Raw genomic sequence first — 17,583 nt, forward strand, 5'->3', positions numbered from 1 at the left:
ACCCAGCCCAAGTCTGCACTCACAGTTATTGCCAGCAAGAAGGAGGAGGACTCGCTCACCTTCTGGGTTAAAAGTTTTTCAGGGACTCAAGCAGGGTGGAATAGAATCATACTCAGATGCTTATGTCCACTAACATACCTAATAGGTGGAATTGAATTTGGCTATTATCCAGATATGGGACCTAACACTAACCATATGCAGTATTGCTAGAATTGCATAACAGGCAGAAGGATTTGATGTGTGCTCTACTGTCTTATGTATTGTCAGGCAGAGGGATACCCTTGATGGGAGGATGGTCTCAAAAGGCAAAATCTTCCACTGTGTTGCTTGGCAGAGAATGTCTCTTGTCCTTAGGGCACTCACATAGGAGCAAGCAGAATTCTAGATAAGTGCTTTCATGAAGGGATTGGCAAACTTGCCTATGTTCCACCAAACGACAAGGAACTGAAGGGCTACAGCTTCCAAATCCCCTTTGCAAAAGTTGCCAGCAGCTGCAGGCATGTATGCTTCTTCCATATAAATGAGCACAACATCTGCTCCTTAGGCATCCTGCTAAACTGTGGTTATGCAGCACCTGCAACCTCCTCTGTGGGCCCTGCTTCTCAGCACCTTGTGGGTGAGTTAGGCATAGCTCCAAAAGGGGTCGAATATGTATATAAAAAGTGGTTATATTCCAGTCCCTGAGCGTCTCTCCTGAAATGCCTAAAGAAAATGCCACTCAGAGCACACAGTCAAACTATGGATGGTCTTCAAGGCTCCAAATTTTCTCTGAACTTGGCTGCATTTTAGATACACACATTAGCTTTGCAAGGGCCATTAGACTAGGTGCCCCCTCGGTGAAACACTGACAGCCTGCCAGGCTCATTTGGTTTGACAGCTTCTTGACTAGGCTCGTAACTTGTGATACCAAAATTAGACGTCACTCAGAATAGATGGTGAAGATCTTCACAACAGTGTCCTCCCACTCATTTTTTTCATTGCTTTGATCTACCTTGGAATGGCATCTATGCTGATATTTATCAATTTATCATGTAGTGTTTGAGTTAACATCTTGATAAGAGGAACAGTGACAATTTACATGCCACAGAACTGTTTGCCACTAGGAGAAGGCATCACTGCATCAGTTACACATGGTTCATTTTTAAGGCTGTTTTTTCTTGGTAACCATAGGTTTGCATTTGCTGTTTAAAAGGAAAATTGAAACTGTAGAATCCATGAGAGGATGGGTGTGTGCCACGTATGCAAAGAACTGCTCAAAGGAATATGGGAACATTCAGCTCTAATTTTGTCTGTACCATAACTACAGAATAAGGTTCAGTGTAAAAAAAGCACTTTTAAAACTTTTTATCAAGTCAAAGATCAAAATGTAATGGGTCTGCAATAAATTAAATCAAAAGAAGCTTTGGGGATTGTTATACTGATAAGGAATTATTGTTTTGTTTTAAATCTAACCATAAATGCATTTATTACCCATTGTTTGTTTTTCTAAACAGACCAGGGCAGCACCATTTGCTAGCTGACTGGCAATACAACCCTCTTTTTACAACTTGGAATTTAAAAACAGGAAGGCTGCCATTCACATTGATTAAGTCTACATGGAAAATCACCTGGAAGGTTTCAGCTTTGGCATAAGCAAATAGCAAAGTTTGTGACAGCTGAAATTTTACCAAATTGCAACCTATTCAGCCCAGCACTGGCCAGGGACTAGCCTCTGTACTAATATCTATAAACATTGGAGCTGCAAGATTATTTTTAACGCGTTTCATTGGAAGAGTCTATCGCCACATGCATATTAGTTACTCCATGCAAAAGCAACACAAGTGATCAGTTTACCTTTAATTAAAACAGCACAAAACCAGAATCTGAATTTGGCTTGTCAGATAAGTTTAGTACAGAGAAATCTGCAGCTAATCAGTCCTGGTCCAACTAGTAAAGGTCACAGCAATCATGCTGAGTTATTACAGAGGTGTTAAGACACATGGACACTATAATCAGGAAGGGAGAAAATAAGACAAAAGTAAATATTTTAACTTTATCATATTTCTTTAGTCTTTCAGTGAGGGAGATTCTTTTCAGCTAGTCTTCCACCAGGAACTGTCCACCACCCCTCCCCCTGTCATGCTTCACCTTATAATCCTGCTATTTCAGCATTAAGGGCAGGATTGTGCCTGAGGCACTATCCTGAGAGAAGGGTGGTGTTTATGCTGCATTGTCCCAGGAAACATTGCAACTCAGGCCAGCTCCACAACAGAAACTTCTGTCACAATAGTAATGCTGGGACTCGTTATGACATTTCTATACCAGCAAAAGCCCTGGTCGGAAGGCAGTTATATCAATATTTGCCGGTATGGCTTATTTTCTCCAGGAACTGGAATAAATTATGTTAGCTAAAGCACTTTTGCCTGTATAATCTGTGTGTACTAGGAGGGTTTGCCAATTTAGCCATATCAGCAAAACTCTTTTAGTGTAGACTAGGCTTCAGACTATCTTTAAAATTGGGATGCATCCCTGATCAGCTCTTGGAGGTAGTGAGTGCACAGGGCAGCCACGCCAAAACTCCATGCTCTTCCCTGACCACCTCCTCTGCCTTTCTGGATGTAAGGTCTTGGTACACATACAAATGCATGCACATTCTTTTCCCCACATAGGGCATAGTGCAAATCACCACAAAACCCTATAAAAAAGGAAAAGGACATTAAAAATAAATCGTAAATTAAGAAATGCAGTGAAATTATCAAGGCATTAGTTAGCCACTGAAGTCCATGGAGGGGATGATTCTGTTCTTTGAAACTATATATTTTTGAGACAGACTGTCCCCACTGTTGGCTAGCCAAATGCATCTGTCAAGCAGGACTGATAAACTGAATAACCTGTATTTATACGGTCCCCCTTTAAGATAGACAGTGTTCAATAGTTCTTATCTGGGTATGTGTACACATGCATATTTAATGCACATTAGCCCAATTTAAGGTGCATTAAAGGCACGTGTCTACACATGTGCACCCTTAATGCGTCTTTAAAATGGTGATTTAAGGCTATTTCAGCCTAAATTTGATACCTGCATCAAGCAGGAATCAAATTTATGCATGAATAGTTAAATCACTTTAGTGAACATGTAGATGCCCTAATGTGTATTAATGCAATGTGTGTCCATTGACTTGGGATTAACGTTAGTCCCAACTCAGTCCACACAATTGTGTTAATGTGCACTAGCATGTGCACATGTGGACATGTGCATAAATTGCCTTAATGCACATTAGGCTAATGCACATTAAGTTTAGGCGCACGTAAAAGCACATGTAGACATGCCCTCCATGTCTGTAACTTGTATATTGAGACCTGAAGTACTGAGCCCTAAATAATGACTAATTCTGTCCCCATTGTCATGTTGAGAAAAGGCAACCTCCATAATGGTACATGTATAAAAAAGTACTCCTAAGTGGGATTAAGGGAAGTATCTGAAAAAGTTTCTGAAAAAAAAGATCTGAAAAATCTATTTGAAAAAGTTTCCATTATAATTGGGTCCAAAAGATTTAAAGTATTCTGGAGGAGATAAGTTAGATGTATCAAAATAAGGCAATTAAAAACATGAATTTCAAAAGCTTTATGAATATAAGGCTCTGTGCAAACATCTATTCTGCATCCAGTTATGATGGTACACAAAAATTTGGTATTTGGTCACACAAATAGACAATTACCTAACCAACTAATCATTTATGAGAGTAAATAACCCACTTTTATCTTACAACTGTGGTAATTATGCCTCTAATGAAGGTAAATAATTGCAATCAATTTTTTTGTGAACTTGTTTCTTATATTTCCACTCCTGAATGCAGAATTTATTCCAAATCTTCCAAGTAGATTGCATTTTATGTTCTCAGCCTTTCAGCATTGTGAGAGGTTTTTCCCTCCTTTTTTTGTTTCTATGATTGGAATTTTATTAATGCCACTGTCAGGTGATATAGAAAGTAAGCATGAGGTACAGTGATCTTCCATGAATTTTTCATCCTTTTAACATGCCATATAATATGGTAATATATAAATAAGCATTTGAAATTAGGCATCAAAAACAGCTTCTTTAAAGAGCAAAGGCTCAGAATTTAATATAATCACTCTAATTAATCTAATCCTTTAATTATAGAAAGTTTGATAGAAATTATATTTTAAAAATACCTTGAACTTGGCCTAAATAGTGAGTTAAAAGCAAAAACTAGCAGAATGTTTGAAGACATTAAGCAAAAAGAATTTATTTGTGTAGTGCTAACTACAATAACTCAGAAATTAAGAACCTCGGCTGCTTAGCAGAGGAACCTGTCACACAAAATGTAATAATGCAGTAAAATGACAGGGATTTTTTGTGCCTGAGTAAGTTACAGATGAGCATAACTCCCATCCAGTTTGTGCAATTAATCCAACACAAAATGACTAATAAAAGGACCCATGCAGCTCCAAATAGGGCAATGTTTTAGGGAGACAAGCTTCCTATGCTTATATCATTTTGGCTCTACTTTCGTCTTACCATTTCAAACCTAAGTAAATAGAAGTGAAATTGTATGCTGGCTTTGCACTGTAACATATGGCCATAAAGATTTATCTGTCTACTCCAGAGTTGTATTTTTGACATTCGTGAATAACATATGATATAGTGGGAGGTGTAAAATTACTGTACTGGACAGTAGTAGTATAACCTCTGCATCCCAAAAGCTTGGCATTGTTCTAAAGAATATGAATTTATTTGGGGGAGGTTTAAAAACAAACCAAATAAGTGCAACAAAAGCAACACCTCAGCTTTCTGAAACACTTGTTATGAATTGTGTTGGTCAGAAAATAAGAACATCGTAGAAAAAAATTTCCAAGAAAAATAGGAATTACTTTCATTTGATTGAAAAATGTTGGTACTGTCATGTTTTATCAACCACCCAAAAAGGTTTTGATTCTTTTAGTTAAAAAAACCAAATCCCTTAAAATTTTCAAGCAATGCTAGAGGTCAGCTGTTTTTCAAGTTGGTCCTTATTTAGTTTTATTCTATGTACCGTGATTGCAGACATCCTTATTATTCCCATATAATCTTTGTTCAATACCTCTTAACTTTTTGTAAAATATAGGTATTTCTTAGCATCATCAATGTGTTATGATTATAGCTGTAGACCAGATAATGTCTACATAACATGAGTTAATTGTAGATGATAGGCACATCTACATGTACATTAATACACCATAGTTACTGTGTATTAAGGTTAGTACCCATAATATGAGGTACTAACTGAATGCACAGTAACTTGCTCTACTGCACAGTAGTGCCAGCGCATGCTCTTTTCTAATTCTACTGTGCATTAGCACAAAAGCACAACTTTTGCCATGCTATGTTAATGTGCAGTGGAATTAGTCTACTGCACATTTTGTGTCTTGTGTAGATGTGCTCAGTATTAACAAGTATTTTATTTCTTATTTTTAAATGTGTTGCCTTCATTTTCATTAAACATCCTCTTGGAGGAGAAATAGAAGAGGTATGCTCTCCCTTAACATTCATATTTGTAACTACTTGTATCATGTCTCACTCTCTTCCTATTCATCTTTTCTCAAATCTAACCAGTACTGATGTTTTGGATCTCTCCTCAGGTAGAAGTCTGGCACAAAATGGTGCTTTTTAAGAGATTGTTACTGTTTGTGGAAAAGATGACAGTTTGACATCCCTACAAACTGATGTCCTCTCTTTTTTCATTGAACATATACAGGCAACGGAAACACATGTTGGTCTGCCAGTGTGCTTCATCTCTAATATGTTGACATCTCTTCTTAGAAGATATTTCATACTGTATCCTCATTCAACCATTGGCCTTCCTCCTCTCATTGCTGAAAACAAGGCTTAATAGCTCTATCTATGGTAGTGATTTTGTGGTCTGTGTGCAGACTTAATTAGGAAATATTTTTTCCTTCAAAAAAAACGGAAAAAAAAAGGAAAAAAAGAAGTGAAAACTTTTAGTTTTAGAGGGGGCAGGGATTATTTCATCAAACAAAAAGAAAACCTAAAGTTTAAAACAGTTTTACACAACTGAAAGCCAGAACTTACCAGTAACCAAAAAGCTATTTTCTAATGAAAAGAATACAAGGTTTGGTAGAAAACTATGATAATCTTTGAATGTGACCCATGCCCAATAGGAATGGATGAGGCTAACTAGGAAATGAGCCAAGTCTGACAAATTATTTCATCCATCAAACTCAGATATGTGTTGTTTACAGCTAAATGACAGACAATAAAAACCTAGGCCAGATTCATAACAGTAACATGGATGGTGACAGTACTGTTATGAACCGTGATATGTTAATAGCTGCCTAAGGCAGCTTTACTGCTTCCCATGCTGGAGTCAGTATGAAAACAGTGTTGTGTTGCCAAGATCCTTCTGGGGAGCAGGAAGATTGACTGAAGACCACTTGCAGAATCTCTGTGGTCACCACTGGAGTGTTCGAAAGCAGATTTTGATAATATTTCAAAATACGAAAAGACAATAGTGTCATCCAAACCACATTGTGGCTTTAAAAGAGAAGATGAGAAGGTTTATTATTGTCTTGCAAATGCAAGTTTATTAGATATTATTTTAATGGGTAAATGCTGTTAATCTTCTCACCCCTGGTTTCCAGTGTGATATTTCACTCAGATTTTGATTTGTAGTGTGTCTGTTTTATTTTATATTTAACTTTTATATTATTTTATATTTAACTTTTATTCTGAGTTCACTTTTATTCCTTAGAAGTAAGCATTTCTGAAGGGCGGGGGAGCGGGGGGCATGATTCCGTGGTGGTTGGACATATATCCTGTCTTTTTTAAGACCACTGCTTTGAAGACAGCATGAAAAGATAAATTATATTTGGATGGCCTACCACATGCAAATGTACAAAAACCCATTTGCTAACACAAAGTTATTTGTGTTCAACATTTTGTATCCAAATCCAAAGTTGGGTACTGGTAATATATGAATGCATTATACGTTTTGATAATTTATTATTCTTGTTTCTTCTGTTCCCTTCCCAGCTGAACTTCTAGACTAACAAATCCTGTTAAAATTACATTTGTTCCCAAACTTCGAAGTCCAACCAGAGTTGGCAGCCACTGGACTTCCAGCAAATAATTAGTTTTTCAAAATGCTCTCTTGGGAGCAGGGTGACAAAGGGACTTATTCACATGTAAAAGCTAGTCATGTAAAGGAGTTTTAATGGACTTTTCACCAGTGATTTTAGTATAAACAATTTTAATGTAAAATGATTTTAGTGTGTAATAAGACTTGAATACAAAGAATACATCTTCTTTTAAAAAATGAAAGGGAATAAATGCTCTTTTTTGTGAAAACTGCCAAACAGTTTAAGAGGTTTAACCAGCACCTTTTACATAGTAAACTGTACACAGGCAAAATTCCTGATGATGTCCATAGAATAAAAGGTAAGGAAGGAAGGATGCATTTGTGTCCCGATAACTGAGAGAGAGGGCAAAGGTATTAGCATGAAGCTGGAGTACAAAGCTGCATTTTACAGTGCTTCTTGTCTTATTGAGACCTGAGGAAAGAGAAATTGGGAAAAAGAAAAAGCCACAAAACACTTATTTATTTTTTGTTTCCAAAAATAAGAGAGAATGAGAAAGGAAGAGGAAAAAGCCACAAAGGTATGTTAGCGTGTGCAATGTTCCTGCAGCAGACAAAGTTCTTTGGATAAATCCTATATCTTTTATTTGACCAACTTAAACAGTTGGAAAACATTCTTGGCAAGCTTTTGGGCACAAACACCCTTCGTCAGGCTAAGGAAGCATCTGCAGTTGGTGTGTGCTCTTCCTGGATGGAATGAATAATAAAGAAGCCAAAGGCTGGTATGCATGCAAGAAAGCCAGTCAGTGACAATGTAAATAGGAGTCAGTGGGTGAGAGAGAAGTTTAGGGGGCCAGGGGGGAGAGGTGATGAATGTAGCTGGTAAATAGTGGAGAGGTACCTGGGGAATCAGATGTTAGGTAGGTTATAATGTGTCATAAATCCAATGTCCATATTTAGTTCATGATTTGTTGTAGCCAGTAGGTTGATGAAATGAAAATTCCTGAAGCACTAGGGCTAGGTACAAACCTTCAAAAAGCTCAAGGCAGAATCCATCTAAATTACACGGTTTTCTGTAAGCAGCATAGTTTAGATCGGTAGTGAGCAGGACACATGTTCAGTCTTTGGTTGGCGTGTAAGTCACAGACCAGGTTCTGCCATTTTTAAACCAGTCTGTGTGGGTTGAGCTTCTGTTCTGTTATGGGTATAGACTGGTTTTGATCACTTAGACCATTAAAAGTGTAATGTTTGAACCTGGCATAAAGGGACAAAAAGGCAAGAAAAAAGAAGTGACAGAACCATCAAGCAAGAACACTAATAATTAAACTTTTATTCAGTTGCAGCTGATCTTGTATGGGTGCCCAGGGAGGGGACAGGGAAAAAAGGTCCACACTTGTACTTCTGCCTCCTTGTACTTCATAAATTATTTGAAGGTAGCAAGGAGGATGCAGGCCTTGGCAGGGGAAGTCAGCTACCATAGAAGTGTGAATGCTGCATACTGGGAAGTGTAGGGAGGAATAATGCTAAAGATAGTCATCACTGTGCTCCGTTGTCAGACAGCGTGACTGCACCACTTTGCACAGGCACTTGTCATTTTTACTCTTCAAAGCTCCTGTTACAATTCAGAGATTACCAGTTGTTTTGAGAAGGAAAATGAGGGAACTAATTTTTCTCATAAGGGACGAAGCAGACAATCATTGTCTTATGCTAGTTGTGCTCTGCTATTATACAGACAGTGTGTGTCTGTCTCATTTCATATTACCTCATTATGGTTTCCTTGACCTTGACATATTGCACCAGTAATGAATAGTATCACATCATTTTGCTTGCACTTGATCTATTCTTATTTCTTGAAGCCATCATTTAAAATACATATACAAGTTGGAAGGTTTCTCACATTCCACTTCGAGTGTCCCTGCCTTATAAGCTATAATTCACATATTTAACTATAAAAAGTATTTCTGAAGGGTAAAAAGATAGAGAGTCACAGTACCATTGGAAAAATACAAACAATTCTACAGTTTCCAAAGAGCCAGCTTTTAATGTAGACAACAATTCCGAAAGAATGGATATATTATACTTCAGTATGAAATACTAATGCTGTTTGAATTTATGTTTAAAGCAGCAAACTGGACCACAAGAAATTGGGATTAAATTTGCAGTTTCTCCCTTATCTTTTATCTGCTGAGATTGTAATTTCTTTGAGATATGTACTAGTCCTTTATTCTGTTTTTGTTCAATGCATGCAGTAGTCTGAGCTTGGTTGAGAATCATAAGTACTGCCATAGTACAAATTATAATAGTATAAAAGGCCGAAGATTTAATGGTGCTTTTCTCAGGCAGCTATTGAATTTAATCCTAGGAAGAGTTTAGCAAGATGCCTTTGTAAATACCAGTTTAGTTGGTAATCAGGATGATTGTCATGATCTTAACATAAAAATGTTTTGTTGTTCTTTAATAAGAACTTCTTTTCATTTGATATATATACTATTTGAGGTGAACTACAGTCATCTGATCCATTAATTTTAACTCAGTCACCAGTTCATGGCAGGAAAAAGGTTATATTTGGCATGTACAATTCATATTATTCATAGATTGTTGTTTTTATAACGATATACTTACTTTTTTTGAAGGCATCATTTAAAATACATATACAAGGTGGAAAGTTTCTCACCTTTCACTTCCAGTGTTCTTGGCTCATTGGCTGTGATTCCCATATTTAAAAGAAGAAACCGAAGAAGAGATTCAACGTCAAGTGCTTAAAAGATTGATAAAAGCAATCATCTCTACCAGTGCCTCAGGGAGAAACTCTTTGACCTCCATGATGATTTTGACACTACCAATCACTGGGAGAGCATCAAGGAAGGTTTTCATGAGGTATATGAAGAATCTCTAGGCTTCTCCACCAAGAAACCCCAAGGCTGGTTTGATGAGAATGAAAGGGAAATTCAAGCTTTCATTGAAGGAGAGCCTTCAAAACTTGGCAGAATTACATCAGCTCCAAATGGAAGCAAGACATTTACCTCAATCAGGGCTTGTAGTAGGGATGATATCTTTTATTAGACCAACAAGATTTTTGCAAAAAAAAATGTCTTTAATTGTTGGTCTAATAAAAGATATCATCTCTACTATAAGCCCTGATTGCTTTTTCCTCTACAGCAATACGGCTACAACCTGGATATGAAACATTTATCTCCACACTGAAGGTGAGACTGAAAGGCAAATTCAGGAGAGAGAGAAAAAGTGGTGGGAATACAAAGCAAAACAGATTCAAGAGCTTGCTGGCAGCTTTAACATGCATCGTTTCATCAGTGCAACTGAAGCTATTTATGGGCCAAGCACACAAATGTCCCTCTGAGTTCCAAGGGTGGAAAAACACTCTTTAAAGATAGCTCCACCATCAATGCATGGTGGAAAGAGCACTCTCAAAAGCTCCTTAGTCAAGACAATACCATCAAAGCCATCCTATAACATCCCATTAAGGACTACATTGAAGATCCATCAGTTTAGCAAGAAGCACTGAAACCCATTAAGCAGGTGAAAAACAAGACACCACTGCCAGCATTTAAGCCATGTTCACGTAGTACCAGCTCTCTTGGACAGGGCATGTCATAAGGATACTTGACAACCAGCTAGCTCCCCAGATAGGTCCTATACTCCCAACTCACTGATGATCATTGCTCTAGCAGTGGACTAAAGAAAAGATTCAAGGATACCTTGAAATCCATTCTGCCAAAATGCAGTATTAACATCAGTACTAGGGAGAGACAAACACTGAATCATCCCTAATGACACTGTGATCAGCAATCATTTTGAGTAAACTTACTTCACTATGGAGGTGGATAGTCAAGAGAGAAAAAGGGAAAGAGGTGAGACCTGACATAACCAGAATCTACTTCTTTCTTCTCAAATTATTTACCATGTGTGCAGTCAAACATGCAGATCTTGGATTAGCCTCCTCAGTCATCTATGGATTCACTGATGACCTCTCTATTTACTGGAAGACTGTCATCCTCTTATAGGGGGATTGCATGGGATGGCTTTTAAGATCTCATGGTATCTTAAGCCTCCAGGAAATATACATCATGAACTATTCACATCGGGAAAGCATTCACCGCTCCCAGAAATCCTACAGATGTTCATAAGATATCCACAGTTCATGCAGCCTGCTTTATAGTAGTGAGTGACATTTTGTCAGCCTCAGCTCTCACTCAAAATGCATTACATTCAGGTGTGGCCCTCTCCAGTGCAGAAAGATATTAACAAACTAGGGCAGTTGAGAAAAGAGCGACTAATGCACTGTGAAAGCTAGGAGACTGTCCTTCTAAAGATGACTAAAAGCTAATTATTCACATCTGGGATCAGGATGTTTTGTAGGATATGGGATTATTTTAAAAAAGTATTAAGTGATTAAAGCAACAATATTTCAGCTATTTTTTCTGTCCGGCTCAGTGAGGCCAATAGGTTGAGTGTAAGCACTTCAAAGCATAATTTAGTTCATGGAGCTCTGATTTGTTTATGCTAGTACAAAAGGTCATAATTTGGGTAATAAAGTAAAATTTTAAAAGAATATTTTAGATAAGAATATTATGAAAAAAATAATACTGAGATGTAGAATAATCTTCCAAAAAGAAGCAAATCTCTATTGCTTGGGGTAGGATAGAATCTTAGAAATGTGTTACAAGGAACTATATCTCAGATACAATGATGATGTAGATGATCCACCTGGACTTCTTCATTTCTGTGTCTGTGACTACAGATGTTTCATGTATTCAAAGATAGTCTTTACTAGCATCAGTCTAGGACTATTTGTGCACTATTTAACACAGGCTATTTTAAAGAAGACAGAGTTTTAATTAAGACAGAGTTCTTGTTCCCACTGGAGGCTATGGTGACATTTTCACTTAATTCAGCAGAAGCAGGTCCTTATACAAATTAGTGTTTCTGTGGGCCTAAAGAATTGTGGTTGTGAATTAAAACAATGTAAAAATCCTTTCTGAAGTCAGGTAACTGGAAATGAAAAACAGAACCAAACACTTCACCTGTGCAAATAGAAAATGAAGCTTCACAGAATCATTGTTTACCGCCAATGCTTTATTTTCAGACAGGTGAACTTTACTCTAAAAGGGAAAGCTGACTCGATCAAGTTGCTTCTGCAAACTCTAAGCACTTCAAAGTGAATAACGTATAAGTGTAAATCAATAGAGTAACTGCATGGTACTTTTCAAGGGTATTTGATGCCTTTGCAGATTCAATTCAGAAAGCTACCTTACAAATTCTCACTCATACTTGTTGCAATTAATTTTTGAATGTGTGTACCTTGATGCTTATCCTTTGTATAGTTATCTCCTGTATAAATAAATAGTGACCAGTGATACTGAATGGAGATGGCCTAGTGCTTTTAACACTAAGGTTTTTGCGGAAGAGCAGTATGTAGACTATGAAAAACTTTATCCAAGTCAGTCTTGTTTAAATGACAGCTGACTGCCTCAGGGGTGGGGGAATTAAACATCTTATGTGGAGTATGTATTTAGAAATGAAATTCAAATGTAATGGTCAAATATTCATTTAAATTTTGTACTGGAGAAGCTACTTATGATATGGATAAGGTAGGTTTGATCAATTGGAACTTTCTTGCTCAAGGCATCTGCCACTTACCTACACCCCAAATCTTTTCTGCTTGGTCTGACAGCATAATTTTACTTCTTTTCATTCTTCTTAGCATTGCAGAATAGGTGTCATAACTCTTTAAATTAGATCTCAGATAGTATTTGTTTTGCCTATTTATTTTATCAAATGCAGTTTAGTGTTATTTCATATTTTTTAGTTGAGAAGAAATGATACTTGCCTGTGTAATGCCTTTTGTCACTTTCACGAAGGAAAATTCTGGATATCTCTGTCAAACTAAGAAAAAAATCACTCCTATCTGCAACTAGCTGTTGGCTGGTCTGAATAAAGATTTCAAATATAATAGTTCAGGACTTCTTTGACTCTGCCTCTTTGAATGTGTTCCCATCAAACATACATTGGATACAGCTATAGATGCGAAACATTAAGATGACATTTTTGGCATTTACTATACGCTCACTTAAACAATCATTAAAACATTGCTTTGATCTGATTTCTATTTGTGAATAGAAATTTGTGTGTGATGACTACATCACACACATGTGATTATTCTTGCAAAGGACATCCTCCAAACTCAGCTGAACGCATGAAATACTCTAGTTGACGTAAATGGATTTGGTATAAAAGTCTGAAGAATGGCTTCCTCAGCATATAATGAAACGGAGAGTCAAAAAAGCCTGTAGTAATCTTATTGTAATAGGAGCATTTTCACCTTCAAAATGCAATAAAGCAAAAAACTTCTTTTAACATGATGATTCTGCAAAGCAGTATTGGAAAATATTGTCATGTGGGGATGAAAATTGTCTAATGGCATTTGTAAAGTAGAATCTTAAATGTTTTGTGAAAAAATACCAGGACTGTTTTTATTATTAACACCAGCACTTCTTAGCTAGTAATTCATGTTTGAGATTTCCATCTTCATCTTTAATGAAGAAACGCTCCCTGTCTTTGTATATTCCATGCTGTTGCTAACTTAGATAGACATTTTGATAAACTAAATGGAGATCAGAACAAACAACAGAGATCTTACTCAAAAATGTTTATTGTAAAAAAGTGGCTAGAAAACAACATAACAAATTTCACTTCACGCTATCTTCAAGTTATCTATAGACGCAGCCATAGGTAACATTTTGCTTTCACTCATAACACATTCAATCATATAAAAATAAAAATATTTACATTATGTCCACATACTTTACAAAATCATTAATAAAAAAGGCACTTGGAAGGGAATTGCTGAACATATTGCATTTCCTTTGTGCATTAAAAAAAATTAAAATTCATTGTGAAACTCCCATGTAACCCCTCTTTTGCACTTATTCCCGTTTAAAAAAAAGGTTAAAGTTTAGAGGAACTTTTCCATGTTAAAAGCTGGGTCAGGCATGCACCAGGAATGTTTGAAGCTACAGTCTGTTTTTAAAGGCACATGTGGTTTGATCATGACAGTCAATTTTTCATACATTCTTTTTTGTGTTCTCTTGCCTCTTCTTTTAATTATTCACTTTTAAAGCATTTCAGGTCATCAGTAAAGCCCTTGGTTTTTAATAATAATGATAAAAGAACAACAACCAGTAATATTAGACATTTACTAAAGTAAACTTGGAATACTTTTTAAGGCACCTGAGATAAATGGTGTCTGGCAAAACGTAGTTGGGATAGGTTTTTAAATTATTATTACAGTTTCTTTTCAAATACTGTTCTTTGGTTGAAACGGCTTGGCAGGAATGTACTGTTAACTCTTTGTAGTAAGACTACATGCATTTGGCTTCATGTTTAAAGGAAGTAGACAATGCTTCTTCCCTATGATCTGTTTGAAATGTCATGCATGATTATTAGCATTTCAAAATTCATACGTTAAGTGACTGAAAAGAAATACTTAAGCTCATTTGTACTGACATTTTAAGTTCTTCCACTATTTTTTTTGTTTGCTTTTGGTTGGGAAGTTGAAGAGAAAAAGCTTTGGATTTCCATTTATCATTTGGAACAGGAGTGGAGAAACTCATTGAGTCCAGGTAAACATCGACTGCATGACTCAGTGTGCTACGCAGCAGCCAGATTCCTCATGTTTGTGTAGAAGAGACATCCTAGAGAAAGTTTTGGAGCAATTTTTGCACTGGTATTTCTTCACATCCGAATGGGTCTGCAGATGAGCCCTCAGATTGGATCGGTCTGCGAATGCTCTGTTGCAGTGTGGACAGGAAAAAGGCTTCTCTCCTACAAAAAAAATATTTAAAAAATTTAAACATTAATAGGAAGAAATGCCATTGGGTAGAGGTACACTTGCATTTTACCTTAGGAAGCAAAACTGATTTATTTCAAGAAGTGAAAAATGTCTCAATAAGCTGAGCAGACTGCAACTATTACAGTCATGTAATTGGTGCCTGTCCTTAAAGATTTCAAACTTTCCAGCAAATGTGGCTTGGTGCTGTCATGAAAGGCAAGCTGCCGACACTTTCTCTTTCAACAGGTGCAGCTAGTGCCTTTAGGTTGGGCTCCTCCCAATATTTTCAAGCGTTCCCTCGTTCATGTAACTTATCCTATGTTACGCCCAGAGCTGCATAAATTACTTAGGATAGGGGCTAGGAGAGGAAAGGCAGCAAACAACTGTTCAAACACAACACTGCCCAGTGTTACACCTAAGACGTGTTTTATCTTAACAGAAAAACTCTGGTAATGATTTGACCCTGTCTGTTTAAGGAATTTATGAAGACAGCAACATTGGTATTTACTGACTGCTGGGAGCAGTTTCCAAGAACTGACACTCACATGTAAAAGTTTGTTTTTTCTAACTGATTCTAGCATTAAAGCAAGCCTTTCCCGCAGACAGGACTTTGGCTTCTCCAAAGCCTGAGCATGATGCTAAAATCATGTAGACTGAACTTTCAGCTGGTGTAAATCAGCAAAATTGATGTCAGTGGTGCTTACTGGATTTACACTAGCTGAAGATCTGGCCCACAAAGGCAAGATCCAGTGACAAAAAAGAACGAGTTTTGTCCTTTAACTATGCTTTTCCAAGAGCCAGGAAATTACTGTATTAATTCTAATCACATTTAGGGATACCAATATTTACTCAAGATGAAAGTAAAAAAATGAATACTAAGCTGCGTTCGCAAGTTTAAAAAAATGCTGTATTTCTCATAGTTTTTCTTACCAGTGTGAGTTCTAATGTGTCCTTGAAGTAGCCAGGGTCTAGAGAAAGCCTTGCCACAGATCTTGCAGACACAAGGTAGCGTGTGGGTCCTGATGTGCATCTTAAGGGCTCCCAAGCTGACGTACTCCTTGTCACAGTACTTACAGCTGAATGATTTCCTAGACTGGGCATCACAGTGCAGCTGCTTATGTTTGGCCAACCCCGAGAAAGTTGAATAGGTCTTGTTGCATAAACTGCACTGAAACTTTTCAGCTTCAATTGCATGTGGATCTGAAAGCTTTGACTGGATTCTCTCTTCTTCATCGCTAATGGGACTTTCTGAACCACTGTGATCCTTGGATGAGGTGTCAGAGGGTGGAGGTGGGCTAACTCTTCCCAAGGATGAGGGGTATCCAGAGAGAGGAGAGAGGTCATTGGGTAATGGGGATGGTAGAAGCCCAGTTGTAGTCCAGACAGTAATGGGATTGTAAGCTACTGAGCTCAGGATCTCTGGTTGTGGTATTATAGGCACTGGATAGCTCTCATATAAGTATGGGGAGATTATCACTGAAGAAAAAGAAAGAAAAAAGTATTAAAATACCTGAAAAAATATAATAAAAGGCAATAAAACATATGGGTTAAAAAGTGCGTAAGTCTAAAAATATGAACACAGTTCAATCATGCGTAGACAGGATTGTATTAGTAAAAATATACCTATACATATATATGGGCTATTTAGAAATATATATTAATATGCAAATTATACATATAAATTATACAATAGATACATCATATATATGTCTGCAAAGTTGCATGCATGTATATGTGCATAAAGAGCATTTAAACAGAAATATGGTTTAAAGTCTATTCAGGGCAACATGCATTTTCTAAATTAATGTAGCCTAACACATTCAGCAGTGAAACTTTCAAACGGATCATTAGAATAGTATAAACCCCCATTTGAAACATACACAGAACAGGAAAAACATAAATCCAAAGAAGATAACTAAATAAAAATTGGTGAGCAAATTTTTAAAGTTGTTCTTGTTTTAGTCTGACCTCTTTCCTAAAAATCAGTCATTCTAGCCAAAGAGAAAAAGCTAGGAATGAACCAGATGAGGTATGAAAATTACTCTACTCCACTGTCAGGGACTAAGAACCACTTCAGTTTTAATTTTGAGTTATATACAATTTAATTGTGTTACCTGTATGTGTGTCCAGTTCACTGTAATTGGGCTTCTTGGATGAATTGAAATGTTTCTTGACCAGGAAAGATCGTGGCATTTTGAATGCAGGATTTCTCCTTCTTTCAGAATCGCCTTTCACTTTGGAATAACGGTCCCCAGATCGTGTGCAGCACACAGAATCACTGCTAGCACATTGGTCCCTATAGCATTGTCTACTCTGCTCAGTCCATGCAGTGAAATTGTGTAGTGGCAGTGCAGAGGCTCCTTGAAAAGTGCTGTAAATACCCACTAGTCAGGTGCAGGTGGGAAGGGCCTTGGTTTTCCTTTCATCCAATCACTTATGAATTTGCTAGAGCACTTTTACAAACTCAGCCTGTTTTGCTGGGAGGGTTTTTGTGCTCTCTGCAGGAAAGCTCCAATCCCTGCTAGATTTGGTTCAGGTTTCAGCTCCTCCCACTGGGCCAGCTGTGAACAGAGGAAGACTCTGTTGTCAAAGTGAATTATTCTGGTACAAAGTGGGTGTATGTTGTTCTTTAGAATTTCTGTCTAGAAAAATGCATTGGTT

The 17,583-nt window shown here is 37.1% G+C and overlaps 1 protein-coding gene across 1 annotated transcript; it reads right to left on the reverse strand.

The window, feature by feature from the left end:
- Nucleotides 1-13,725: 13,725 nt before the first annotated feature.
- Nucleotides 13,726-17,341, reverse strand: SNAI2 (snail family transcriptional repressor 2). The gene is made up of 3 exons (XM_019547893.1): nt 17,037-17,341; nt 15,853-16,398; nt 13,726-14,915 (listed from the first exon to the last, which is right to left on the reverse strand). Exons 1-3 carry the CDS (start codon nt 17,113-17,115, stop codon nt 14,734-14,736), a joined length of 807 nt encoding a protein of 268 aa, XP_019403438.1. The 5' UTR covers nt 17,116-17,341; the 3' UTR covers nt 13,726-14,733.
- Between the last annotated feature and the right edge of the window lie 242 nt (nt 17,342-17,583).

The sequence above is a fragment of the Crocodylus porosus genome, unplaced genomic scaffold (assembly GCF_001723895.1).
Source record: "Crocodylus porosus isolate Cpor-Errol unplaced genomic scaffold, CroPor_comp1, whole genome shotgun sequence".
Classification (NCBI taxonomy): Eukaryota; Metazoa; Chordata; order Crocodylia; family Crocodylidae; genus Crocodylus; species Crocodylus porosus.